Source organism: Brachionichthys hirsutus, chromosome 2 (assembly GCF_040956055.1).
Source record: "Brachionichthys hirsutus isolate HB-005 chromosome 2, CSIRO-AGI_Bhir_v1, whole genome shotgun sequence".
In the NCBI taxonomy this organism is placed as follows: domain Eukaryota; kingdom Metazoa; phylum Chordata; class Actinopteri; order Lophiiformes; family Brachionichthyidae; genus Brachionichthys; species Brachionichthys hirsutus.
This window is the reverse complement of record NC_090898.1, coordinates 12711450-12725410: the sequence shown is the minus strand read 5'-3', so window position 1 is coordinate 12725410 and position 13961 is coordinate 12711450. Positions and strand designations below refer to the sequence as shown.

General features: G+C 43.8%; 1 protein-coding gene across 2 annotated transcripts in view; it reads left to right on the top strand.

Moving 5' to 3' along the window:
• The window catches only part of LOC137909696 (cadherin-4-like), a 200517-nt gene extending 199037 nt beyond the window's left edge, over positions 1 to 1480 (top strand). For both annotated transcript variants that reach the window (XM_068754167.1, XM_068754160.1), the window contains exons 15-17: positions 158 to 297; positions 371 to 535; positions 1274 to 1480. In XM_068754167.1, coding sequence (XP_068610268.1) covers positions 158 to 297; positions 371 to 535; positions 1274 to 1480 — 512 coding nt within the window. The remainder of the gene's footprint in view (positions 1 to 157; positions 298 to 370; positions 536 to 1273) is intronic.
• Positions 1481 to 13961: the final 12481 nt, after the last annotated feature.

The window sequence follows — 13961 nt, the reverse complement described above, 5'->3', positions numbered from 1 at the left end:
TGATATCAGCACATCAGCCCTGTCATCGTAAGCATATTTTCATGCTGACTCCGGCGTTCAGCTCCTGGCAGGGCTGGAGGTTCTGCATTTTGCTAATGGCAGGTGTTGTTTTGTGCTTAACGCAGATTGCTGCGCGTTCATGTGGGTGTCTTTGCAGGCATGGTGCTGCTGTTTGTTGTGTGGATCAAGCGCAGAGAGAAAGAGCGGCACACCAAGCAGTTACTTATTGACCCTGAAGACGACGTCAGAGACAACATCCTCAAATACGACGAAGAGGGAGGGGGAGAAGAGGACCAGGTGAGACCCTAAGCAGGTGCATGATTTATCTTAGTGGGACGCCTTACTTACGTACATCTGTCTGTCTGTCTAGGACTACGACCTGAGCCAGCTTCAGCAGCCTGACTCCTTGGAGCACATCATCAGCAAGCCGCCTGGCGTCCGCAGGGTGGATGAACGTCCCATCATCCCCGAGTCCCAGTACCCGATTAGACCCGTCGTGCCCCACCCTGGAGACATCGGGGACTTCATCCACGAGGCGAGTCACAAACATGCACGCGTCTTCAATGCGCAGCAGCCGCTCAGGTCGCTTCTCCCGCGGTGAGCCGGCCTCTCGCTCTCACTTTTCCCATCCGTTTCATATTTGTTGTAATTAATCAGACATTTCTCGATGCTGTCGTAAACTCCGGTGCGGCGCCGAAATGACAACAAAATGTGTTTTACTTTGCAGCTGCTCTCATCATGCCAGCTTTATTCACACACATACATCTCCAGCGTTGGCACGCTGATCAGCGGGAAAATGCTGACTGACAGAGCAGTGGCAGCCCGTTCACACTTGAGGGGTGTTGGCAGCTGTTCAGATTTTTCTCTCCCCTCCCCCCTCCCCTTGCTCACCTGCTCTCGCATCAGCAGCCTGGTGAAACAAACACAGCAAACACATGGTGTTCCTGCTTTGCTCTTTACCCTCGACGGGAGGGCGGAGGCTTTTTTTAGGTTTCTACCTGTAGCATCTCTGAATTCCAAAGAGGTGTTTGACGTTATTGTATTTTATATAATGTATGTTGATCTCCTTCAGTTAAGTTTCCCCACTAAAGGGCAACGTAAGCAATCATTCGGTGTCGTCCAAATGTATTACGGGTTATTGCAGTTCCGACAGCTTCGGTCTTGACCTTTCACTTATAAACTTAGTTCCTTTGGATATGACAACAAATGTGTCGACAATAACTCAGAGTGTGCAGGCGCGGCTGCTACAATGACTGCTCTCTGTCGTTTCCAGGGTCTGAGAGCGGCGGACAACGACCCCACGGCCCCTCCGTATGACTCCCTGTTGGTGTTTGACTACGAGGGCAGCGGCTCCACCGCCGGCTCCGTCAGCTCCCTCAACTCCTCCAGCACGGGGGATCAGGACTATGACTACCTCACTGAATGGGGCCCCCGCTTCAAGAAGCTGGCGGACATGTATGGTGGAGGGAATGATGATTAAAGTCTCCGCCGTCGCACATGCACACACGCAGACACACACCCTCGTCCAGTCAGCTGGCGTGCCATGCTCTGTCCCGCTAATGCAGGGGGGGGGGGGCGGCTATTACACCCTTACTGATAACGATGACATGTTCACACTGACAAAACGGACCGACCAATCAATCAAATAACCAATCAAGTCACCCGCCGCAGAGGACTGGTGCCCTGAGTCAGTTTTGGGCGCTCTTGCCAACCGTCTCCTGCTCTAAGTCAGTCTAAGACTGAAATATAAGCTCTGAATTGCAGGCGTCTAAGTTTTGCATTTTTTTTAATCTGCTGTGCTTTTGTTTCAAGTTTTCTGTGAAATTCAGATTTTGCTTTCTGTTTATTTTCTGTACTTTTTTGTTTCGTTTGGTCCCCGCTCCTTTCCTATCCATCCCCTGTTCCCGAGAGATTTCACATCAACCCCCGCCTGCCTCTATGCAGAAGCTTTATGTTGAGAGGCTTGCTTTGTCTGAGAAGAACAACGGGGGGGGGGTTAGGGTTAGAAGAACACAGATATGAAAGTCCTTCTTGCATGGAAGGTCCAGGCTTATTCTTTCTTGAACTTGAATTACTTAGAACAGAAGCACTGTTGTTTAAAAAGTGCCTTCGCTGGTGCGTATTTTAGCAGACTCCCGCTAACTCAGGATTGGTTGCCATTTTCTGGGATTGACGGCCCCCCCTCTCCCCCCCATATGACCCCAGACCCTTTAACTCTGACCTTCCCCTGTCACTTATCTCACCCTGCAGGAGATGCCAGTGCTGGTTCCAGAGGAGCATTGACTGGCTTACGGGGGCGTTTTCGGGTTAACGTACTGTACATAGGCCAACAGTGTGTCTGTGAGTCCTGGACAAGTCTTTACCGGGCGTCTCTGTCCTCCCAGATCACAGACCACTTCAATGTGATTACTGAATTCACAAAAAATACAAGCTAGGACCATCCTAGACAACAAACGTGTTGCGTGTCTTTGTGTTTCCGTGGCTTTACTGGCAGCTGTGTTTTGTTTTGTGCGCTCAGTGTTTGCGCCTAAGGCTAAACTTTAAAGATGGGGGCGAGTCACGAGTGTTACCACTGTAATGTTGTTCTATGTGATGTACAAATGGGGGGGGGGTTCGGGAGGCTTTGCCTTAAAGGTCGTTTAAGGGTTGCATATTTCTCTCTTCACCCACTGGTAATCAGCACGGCACCAGTTTTTGCGTGGTAAATGTGACATAGTAAAGTATGTCAGCCGTAACACGAGGGAAAGGAAAACGCAGGATCGTGTCACGATGCTTAAACGGCTTTACGCACAGTCCCACTCCGAGTCCCGGCCGGGGTTTTTCGCTCATCTGGAATTTTGTCCTGCAAATTCAAGAGGTTTTGATAAAGGAGCTAAAGGGATGGGAACGCCTCGGCTAAAGTTCTGCACTGCACCAAAGCAGGCTGGTAGAAACGAAAACCTCAGTAATTGTGCTTTAAAAGCTTGAGATTTTTTGACGTTTTTGTTGTGTCTTCATGAAAAGGCAGCGCTACACCCTTGGGCTTTTGTAATCACATCTCAGGCCCCTGGATCCGCATGGGGAGAGCTGAGAGAAGACTTTTAGTCTTTGCGTTCGCTGATTTTAAATATGCAAAACATTTCACAGGGAGATGCTGGTGAACGATAGAAAAGATGAATAATTCCTTATCTTCGCTCACGCTGGATGTGGACCGACCAGATTTTGCCATTAATTATGAACATGATGAATGAGCGGCGGAAAACCCAGCAAACGATAACGTTGTCCAGATGCGATGAAACGGATGCTTTGCTCGCCCTGATTTACCGTCACTTTCTCGCCGTTCCTGAAGTAGCGATGAAGATATCGATGAAAATGGTCATGCAAACATTCATCGGTGCCATAAACGATCAAATTAAAGTGTTCGATCTGACAGCAGACGAGGATTTGCTGTGTAATTGAGGTTGACAGGGTAAGAATTCATTCACAAGAACAGATTAAAAAAAAAAGGTGCTACTGCAAAGAGTAGAAAGCGACCGATCCTCTGAATCGCTTCCACCTGACACGGAACAGCAAACGGGAGAGAAGGAACAGTATCCCGGATGTGCTCTTTTCTCTCCGATCGCTCCTCGGCCTACAGAATCCTCACAAAATAAACACAGCTGTTACGTTCTCCTATGTCTGACTATTTCTGACACATCGCTGCTGTATATACTGAGCATGTTTGCACATTGGCGTTGACGATCTTCGTCCTTGCGTTTTGTGTCCCCGCTCCATTTTTTTTCTGGTTCCAAATGAATACATGGCAAGTGTATTTCACCACCAAAAGCCATGCGCATTCAAGAGAATCTGTGCGATTCTGTACGAGCTGACGGCCGACATACTCGTGTCGCTGTTCAAATTTCGCTTCATCAAGGTGAATCTTGTACAAACAACGTGTACAGTCTCTGCGAGCACGCACGCACGCGCACACTCCTCTAGGCCTTATTGTACATATGTGAGTGGTCTATACTACACGAGTCCTTTCAGAACTTTTCTAATCCAGATGCGGGGCGCCAACGTGACTGAAGGCCACAGAATAAAAACGCGTTTCAAGAAGTGCTCGTACTCTTATTAGACATTCACGCCGGATAAAGGGGCAATCATACCAGTAGCGCGCACACACACACACACACACACATGCACACTTCACACAAGGTACCTTTATAACTGTGTGTCATGTTCATACATAACACAATGCCATTATGATATTGAATGTTATAAATGACTCACAATGACAAATGGCAGCAAATTATCAATGGAGTCTGACTCACATTTAAACGCAACGTCCGATGGAACATAAAGGACGGTCACGACTTATTACACTCTGTTTCCACCTGATGTACTAACGGTCCTTGTTACAGTGAGGGGAGATAGAAGAAACTATAGAACCAACAACAGCTCTTCTGCCTCTTTGACTGGTTTTAGTTCAAGGATGCTCGGTCTCATTTGGGACGCTGAATGACCGGGACCTAAACCCATCAGAGGAAGGCTCCAGCGGGAGCCGGTTCTGAGCTCTGCCAAGGCCAGAACTACAAAGACATGACAGCAGTGTTTCTTACGAGTTTGCTAAATACTGCTCAAGTCCAAGTGTACATAATGTAGTATTTGCTTGAGGCTAAAGAACAAACCAAGTTAGACAAACTGTAACTGTACAATTGGAGCTTTTTGCATGTGTCTTTTTTATAACGGACAGATGAGTTCTATTACAGTAACCATACAACATTTTAAGATGTGTCGCAGCCCGCATGACCAAGGTTGCCCTCCGGAAGAGATTCTGGCATCCCGTATTCACATAGTCTCAATCAGAAGATTAAAAAAAAGTAGAAAAGAAAAAAGAAGAATTGCACAGTTATTGAGTCAAGAGACTTTTTGTAAATTGTCAACAGCACAAATATTTTGTATTGTTGTTTGTACTGTTTTGTAAGAAAATGAAGGAAAAAAAGACAAAAAAAGGGAAAGAATCTGTTGTTTCAAGCCTGTGTTTATAGTGCCACTGCAATCTTGGTTTCCAAATACCGTACAGTAAATGCGCAGCCTTGCAGATCAACCTTGTAATATAGAAGCTGAGCTGGAGACGCCCTGTCAGCATCATGTGTTATAAATAAAATGTCCCCTCCTTATAAGAATCTGCCTCCTTTCCTTGTCACCCACAGATTTCTGTGTGACACTGTGGTGATCTCCTCACACTCACTTCTTTATTTATCCTATCATAGAATAGCTATATGCTGTCGTTATTTTGACTTTGCAGTGTTTTAGATTTCAATTCAGTTTTTACACAAACGTATTTATTTTTTTTACAGGTGGAATTAAAGCAGCACTTAAATCAAAGTTTTAGGTCTTTTCCCTGTTTTGGGGGAAATTGTTGGTTTGATTTTCTGCACTGAACTCTTTGAACATTGTCAATAGATTTTAATGAGGTTAGGGGGGGAACTGAGGCCGAGGAAGAGTTCATCAGATGATGAGTCTTTCAATCTTTAGCTTTGTGAGATACAGATAGGATATCTTGGGAAAAGAAATTCCACAATTCATTAATACCATTAAAAATAATAATAATAACCACAGGACAATCAAAGTGGGTGTGACATGAGCAAAAGATAGGCGCTAGTAGAAAGAGAATAGGGATGGGAAGGTGCTTCCATCTCCTCAATGACCACTACATGCGAGAGCAAAAATGGAGACTGTCCCTTTAATTGCAATAAGACAAAGTTCTTTATTGGCAGAGCAGTAACAGCGCACTAACAGGAGTAGACAGCTTGTAGTTCCTCCAGAAAACATTTTCACCATGTTGATTCAAAAGATTTTGAAATGATGATGTGTTCCTGTATGCTCGGGTTTAATATGTGGATGATTGAGTTTTGTGTTTCGAATTAGTCGCAGTGCCAGCCGTGAGCACACATAACCTAAAATGATCAACACAATTAAAGCTGTTCATTCGTCAACTGTGCCTGACGGGGCGGTCTCCCAAGGAGGCGTAATGAATTCAGCAGCTGAGACGCGGTGGCAGAACAACCGAGTATAGGAAAAGCGTTCAAAGCAAGCAAATCTGAAACAGATGCTGCCGTCACAAAAGCCACGCGACACTTCACAAAGCACACAAAAGCAAAACGCTGCTTTTATCCATTTTTTTATTGTCTTTTTTTTTCCTGTTTCCTTAAGTTTCACAAAAAACATTTTTTTTTTCATAAACTGAAAATAAGAAGCTTGTTTGAAAAGTAATCACGACGTTTCAATAGTTTGTTTTTTATCAACCATTTGTTGGATTTATATTGCTAGGAAACAGGAAATAAATTGGGGGGGGGCATTCAGAAAGCTCTAAGTGGGCACAGGCCACTCATAGAGAGAGCCAGAAAGGAGCGTTGCATTTAAGCGGTAGTTACTGTCATCCAAGAAGAAATTGCTTAAAAAGTTCAAACCGTTTGTTCAGTGTGATATTACATTTTGTGTAGTTTAAAGCATAACATCAGCATGACCTTCCCACAGCACGTTGCTTTCTCGGCATGAACTATCAGAGCTCGCCAGGCGTGAAACCGTTTTATTGGCATTTCAGCTCCGCTCTAAATCTTAATTTAGCAATGGCCACAATAAAACCAAAGCAAACCTGAAGGTAGAAAAGAAAATTACTTTGTAATTGGCGCTGGCAGCCAAGGCACGGCGAGGAAGATGAAGAAGAGGATGAGATGACCCTTACTTGCTCACTTTCAACACAGCAGGTCAGTGAACAGGCTGCATTTAATGCTGCCCTCCGATTGGCCGGACTGCAGGGTTGGAAGAATAAGTCAAGACGGATTCATTCAGACAACAAGCTGAATGTTGACCCCTGGATGAATTTATATATGTGAGTGATTTGCAGCCGATTTTATCATTACACAGGAGCAACTGTTTAAAGAGAGACAGAGGAGATGGGTGTAATATGCTCGCTGCTCTGGTAGCTTATTGGCTGCCTCTGGATGTTATTGCTTGTGTTATTTGTCTCACATCATTATTCAAAAAGAAACGTGCACTAAAATGTTTCTGAAAACACTGGAGGTAAGAAAAATTGTCAGACATTTTATAATTAAACAGTTAATATAAATTTATTTAGGTATAGATATTCAGTTTCAATGTTTGACTAGCAGAGATAGCAAATACAGAGAAAACTAATTCTGAATCACTAAAAGGACTAAACTCGTATCTAAAAATTGACTTTTTTGTGACTCTCAGGAGATGAGCATCTGTCAGATGCAGGCCGAAATATCAGGACCGACTTCCACGTGTGTCAGACTAGCGCTCTGCTGTCCGTGCCGTGTAGACAGTACCAGCGTTACCGTTCAGTAACCCGGTCACATCGATGGGAAGGTGCTTCCAAACGTTTATCTGGAGTCATCTGTACCACTCGTAACATTGCCTCATATTCTCAATCAGTGACTCCCATTTCCTCTCTGATGGCCACGGGAAGTGAGGAAGCAGAAGAGGATGTGGGAAGAAGGGAATGGCCCATGTCTGATTGGATGTCTATCTAATGGTTGCTTTAGTGGACTGCTGGACCGCCTCAAGATGCCGTCGTAGCACACGTAGAGTGAAATGGAGACGGGAGGTCTGCCTTCTGAGTTCTCTCCCAGCAAAAGCATTTACTTGGAACGATCCGAGCGAATGCTATGCTCCTAAATCCTTAATGCGCGGCGCTGCTGCGAGTATTAAGGATAAACAAATAACCATACTGCATTGGCTTTATTGTCTTACATCAATGTTGATTTATTCGCAGTCGTGGTGGGCAATTGTATGCAGATTGGCTGATGCCCCCGCTGTGAACTCCTCATCTAATCCTGGCAGAGTGTAACCGCACGGTAGGGGAGGAGTGGACTCTCAAGAGAAATGAGAGAGAGTTCAGTCAGTCAAGAGATCCACAGCCACAGGGAGCAGCTACGAAACTCACTTTGTGCACTCGCCTGTTCTGCAGCCGCCACATCAGAACGAGATAGCCGATCCGCGCTAGAACCACAGTTTAGTTGGGCAGTGGGATGAGGATGTGATGAGAGCCATTTCAGTCAGGCATACCGGCGGGCGACGGCTCCGAATGAAACCGATAATATTTCAAGACCACACCCCAAGAGAGATCCGCTGCAGCTGACCACAATACGGCACGGTGATGGACAGAAATGCACGGGCTGAAATCTGATTTCAATTCCACTCTTACATCCAAATCATATTAAGCTCCGAGTAGCAATCTATCACTGACTTACACAGAAAGTGTCAGGATGATCCGGAGCCATCTGTCAGTACTTACCTGTGGCCCCGGTGCAGCTACGGAGCCGCGTGCAGCTCTTACATCTTCAGAACATGCAGATCTCAAAGCAAAAAGAACTCCTAAATGCATTTATTTTTTATTGGAATTGAAAAAGAAGGCATGACATTTATTTCCCATTATATGCTTGCCATAAAAGTATTTAATATGTTTGATTTAAGAAAATTTTAGTACAACAACAAATGCTTTACTTTCCTGATGGGAATCTGAAATATTAATCTGAGGATAGCGTATTGGGAATTGGAGAAGTACAATTGGCAGTAAAAATGTTCTTATTGTTTTTCTGGGTGTGAAATATCTTACATTCAAATCCCATTTGTGCGTTCTCGCTCGGTTCCAAATCTACCCTTTTCTTCCTTTTCACTCAAGATATGGCCTCAAGAGCTTGCAGCCTCCCTTACAGGGGGCGTATCTAATTGTGTCTCTAACTTCCTTTGGATTGTTTTATGTTAATACGGAGTTCTTAACTAAATTTCATAATGGATGGTGTAATTATCAAAGCCTTGAGGACTGCAAGTTTTACCAGTGTTTGGTCCAAAAAAATATCCGCTCCAAATCGCTACCCGACACGAACACGGCAAATACAGACAACAGATCCTCTCTGCTTCACCCTCGTCTCTCTGACAGCTGAGGATGTACCGGTCCAACTCACGCTCCGTCAGACTGGTGACCGTCCCCGGGTCGGCCGATGATCGGTGTGACCATATAATCGAGGAAGGAGGGTGAGTTGAGGTGCCTCTAGAATGAGACATCTTTTGGTTCATGGAATAATGTTCAATAATTCAAAGGGTGAATGTGGCTGCGGTGCATCATTCCCCTTTCTGTTCTCATTTACTGTAAAAGTGCCCAATCTCCATGGAAACAGTACTGGCACAAGCATTACTTTATGCAGTAAAAAAAAACAACAACATGCATGCAACCTTTTTTAAAGGCATCAACTACAAATATATTTTTTTCTTTTTTTTTATCTCAGGTGTGCGTTCAGTGAAGAATTTGGTTACAGTTTCCGCAATCAATTAATATCCCTGTAGTTTGACTCGACGCAGGAGTGATACAGGCTTGCGTACGCAGAATAGATGGATGATGGGCGTATATTCTGCATTTAAAATGTCACCGGTGGACAATAAACATCAGTCATTTATTTTTCGTGAAAGAGCGACACACCCCACTTGGTTAAAAAAAATAGAAAATGGCACCTGCTCATTCATTCCTTTTTATTGGAGTTATCCTCTCTTGGTGTGAAAATATATTTCCTCCTTTGGTAGCTGGCAGCTTCCTGTTATTGAATGAGTGACAAACTGTTAAGTGATTGGATGAGAGCAATAAATCAATGAGTTTAATTTAGCCTTTATAATCAGAAAAAGAGGAACAATGGTTGATAACGTTTAGACTAGACTTGTGGGGTTTTTATTTTGCAATTTCATTATAATTGTGGTAATTAAACAGGTGGGCAACACGGTGACGCAGTGGGAAGCACTGTTGCCTCACAGCAATATGGTCCAGGGTTCGATTCCACCTTGGACTTTCCTGTTTGTATGTTCTCGCCGTGTCAGCATGGGGTCTGTCCGGGTTCTCCGACTTCCTCCCACCTTCAAAAACATGCCATTTATGTGGATTGGCCACTCTAAATCTACCGTCGGTATGAGTGTGAACATGAGTGGGTTTTTTGTCTCTGTGATGAGCTGGTGACTTGTCTGGGGTGTACCCGGCCTTCCATCCGATGTCAACTAGGAAGGGCTCCAGAGCAAAGCCATGACTTGGAACTAGATAAGCGGCTGCTGAAGACGAGACAATTATGGATCGTCTCATCTTCAAGAAAATGAATGAATGAATGAAATAGAAAAGCACTGAGAGATTTCAGGCCTCTGCCAAGCCGCTCATTCCCCTCATAATTAGATTTACACCATCCACATGGTGATCTGGATCATCATCAATCCCCTGATACCACAGTATTTTTATTTTTGTGTTATGTGATTTTCTATTCTCATGCTGCATCATAGCCCTAAAGCAACTCTAGCTCAGAATTTCAGGTGAAGGTTAAAAATTTAATTTTTACAGTCACAGTTACTTGTGTTTGAAACCGCTTGCAAGGTCAGCTCTGCAGAAGCTCTTAAAAGCAATTCAGTCCGGATTCTAACAATTCTTTTACAGGCACCTGAATGCAACCCTTCAGAAATGGTCGTCATTGCGATATTCTCCATACTTGAACTCCCTCGGCTTAGTTTGTTCATGGATGACATCAGCGCTGCGTTCTCCCCACCGCTGATGTGGTCGCAGGAAGTTGCAGGTTATGTGATTTATTCACTTTCATCTGCATCACTAAATTGTTACTCGCTGTAAATCTATCAAACTTTTATTCTGAAAGTAACATGCCTTTACAACATCCAGGCAGCCCAGCTAGTGGCCGGACCAGCGGCCGGGCTGCCGGCGGGACATTGCTGTAATTGATGGACACTTGGCAATGCTCTCTGCGCCTGTCGATTTGTAGAATCCATAACAAAAATATGTTGCTGTAATTATGTTTGTCATGATATACTGAAAGAGGGACGCAGAAAGCTAATCCGAATGGCTGACAGCTGTAGCATGCAGATGCTATCAGACCTCTCGTCCATTGCAATAAAAGGAAAGCGGGTCATTTTAACAGGTAGCAGCTGCTCATAGCTAATTTGCTCAATTACACGGAGAGGATGCAGGTTTCTCCGCCCTGAGGGACCTCCCTCCACACACTCTGCTTTCAGAATGAGCTGAGTAATGGAAATCCATATTCAATGAATAAAGCATGGTGAAAACACACAGAAAACAACAACAACAACTGGGATGCTTGGGCTCATGATCCTAAAGGATATTTATTGAGGAAGTCGTGTCACAAAAGGAGGAAGTCAGCGCTAATTACTGCCAATGGTTTATTTTGAGTCTTTTACGAGCAGCGTATTCCCTACGAATGATCAGCGGTGTCAAGCCTGACAGAAAACAGCATCCTGTGTCCAACTCCAGCAACACGTTCCGGAAGCCACGGGGGGAATCGTGCCTGCCTCACTGAAAGAAGGGATGTCATCCAATAAAAATAGTAAAAGGCATGTTGTAATGTTACTGTTTGCAGTGAGGAGCTGTCTAGTCCAGCCATGGAGTCCTGCTGCAGTGACCTTAGATCCCATTTGAAAGCTTGCCTCTTGCCTGGCTGCCTTGTCACTGAGCAACTGTCAGTCCAGTATTTACATGCCAGTAAAACCAGTATGACCAGTCAATCATCCGTGGAAATGAGTAGTTGTTTCCAACCTTCTGCTGCAGAGTCTAAAAACCTACAACAGTTAGTTTTGTAGAAGGAGAATCATAGCGCCCCCTGACATCTCATCCAGAGTGTACCCTGCCTCTCGCCCGAAGCCAGGGAGACAGCCTCCAGCAGAGCCGTGGCCCGCAAGACAGATGAGCGGCTATAGATGAGGCGATAGCGATCATTTCGTCTAGAAGAAGACGGCTGGATGAGTGGAATCATAACAGCTATTAGCACTCTTGTTACTGCTACCGTATTTTCTTCTTGTCCCATCAGGGATCCCCACAGCAAATCAATGTTCTCCTCTTCACCCTGTCCTTTGCATCGTCCTCCGGAACACCAGCCACTCCCATGTCCTCCCTCACTAAGTCCATGTATCTTCTCCTGGATCCATCCTCAGAATCCTTCTACCGATATAGTCCCTGTCTCTCCTCTGGAGTCTGGACATGTCCAAACCATTAAAGTCTGGTCTCTCTGACCTTGTCTCCAAAACGTCTAACCTTCACTGTCCCTCTTATTGTCTCATTTCTAATCCTGTCCAACCTGGTCACTCCCAAGGAGAACCTCAGCATCTTCATCTCCGCCTCCTGTATTTTCCTCAGAAGCTATTAGCACTGTTGCTATTTTCTATTCTTGCTATTATGGTTTAATAATTTCCATGAGGTTTTTTTTTTTTTACTGAAATGTATCGTACATAATTAAAGTATGGTTGTTGCTTATTTCAGTGATTTTTTCCAAGAACACTTCCGAACATGAAAATAAATGTACCTCCACAAACTCACAACCTTTTTCACCCACGCACACACACACACACACACCCACGCACACACAGAGCAAGCACACACCCATGTAAGCGGTGCAATGCTGGCTAAAAAGTAGCAAGGTATGCAAGTTTTGAAAAGCTTGAATGTGTCTAGTTATAATTCTAAACCAAACCTTTCAGATATGACATCTGTACAACGTCAACACCTCCCCCCCCCCCCCCCCCCCTCCCGGACTTATTTATTATCTCGGAAACGAAACTGACGTTTCCTATCTGAGATAAAACACAATCTTGACATCTGCTTTTTTCTTTTTTAATACTTTAATGTTCAAATTTAATTGAACATATCTCAAGAGTTTTTTTTTTCTCAAGTATCCATACAGTAAAGTTTTTCTGTTGACCGAAGCAGCCGCCACCTTATAGCTTTAGAATATGTTTTGTACATTACAACTATTCCATCAATGGACCAAACCTTTTATGTGCAAGACAACAAATGCATTTGAATTGGTTAGTATTATTAGAAGGTCGAGTCCTTTATGTTTAGAAATCTTTTAAAATAACATACAGAGCAAATGTAAGAATGTAAAGAACTTCCTGTGTAATTCTAAAATGTATGACTTTCTTTATTTTCTTTTTAGTTCATTTAAATGTAAGGTTCTCTTTTCAAACAACTTCAGTGATTTGTAATACAACTTTAGGATTGTACTACATCGTCAGCAGCCCTCCAAATCCCAAAGAGTAGTTCCAGTCCTAAATTCCCTCATAAATAAACACTGCAGCTTGGAACATTTTGCAATTGATGCTGCTGTAGCAAAGAGTGAGATATAGCAGTAATACAGTTTAGAGGAACTTCTATCTGCTCGCCTGGTCAAATGATGTATTGCTTGTCACGTAGCATTTCTGTTCTATTCATTGCCATTGCTGGTGTGTATTTACATTATTCCTGTCCCATAGCTGCAGCTTCTTCCACTTTTCCTCGTCTTTTGACGGGAGCAGATTTCACAACACAGAGCAGATGACAGCTTTAAGGCCAAAGTCTCCAGTGTGTCTCCGGACATTACAGAGAAATCTTGCGTTTTAATTTCAGCTGGGTTCGTCCTGGACAGGGAAACGTGTATCTAAAGTGGTCTGTCTGGGTTTTTGAATTCAGTGTTGAGCAAATATTTTCACAAACAAATACTTCTTGTTGTCTCGTTGGCTTTTCGTAGATCTTCATAAATACGTGACAATATTTGTATCAAGGTCTAAAATTTCTACAATAATTTTGAACTTCATAATTCCAATAACCGATTGCTAGATGGAATTGGATCATATATTATTTTTGCTTCTGCCTACTCCTTTTGGGCATTTTGTGTTTGTTGTTGTTCACTTGTTGCTTTTGTGGTGTCAAAACTTTGAAGTGGTCAAATAAAAAAAGAACTGAACTGAACCTCAGACCATCGCTCATGCACAATGCAAGAGATATTGGGGCTCAGTGGAGTTTTGGCCACCATATTTTTAAGAAAACCAAATATTGTGAAATATATGCACTCATTTTCATAGCTCAGTTAGTCTAAGACTTTATGATGTGAGAAGCCAACAAGCCTCTCATTGTGCAAAATCAAACAAGACAGTGGAATTGAGTTTGG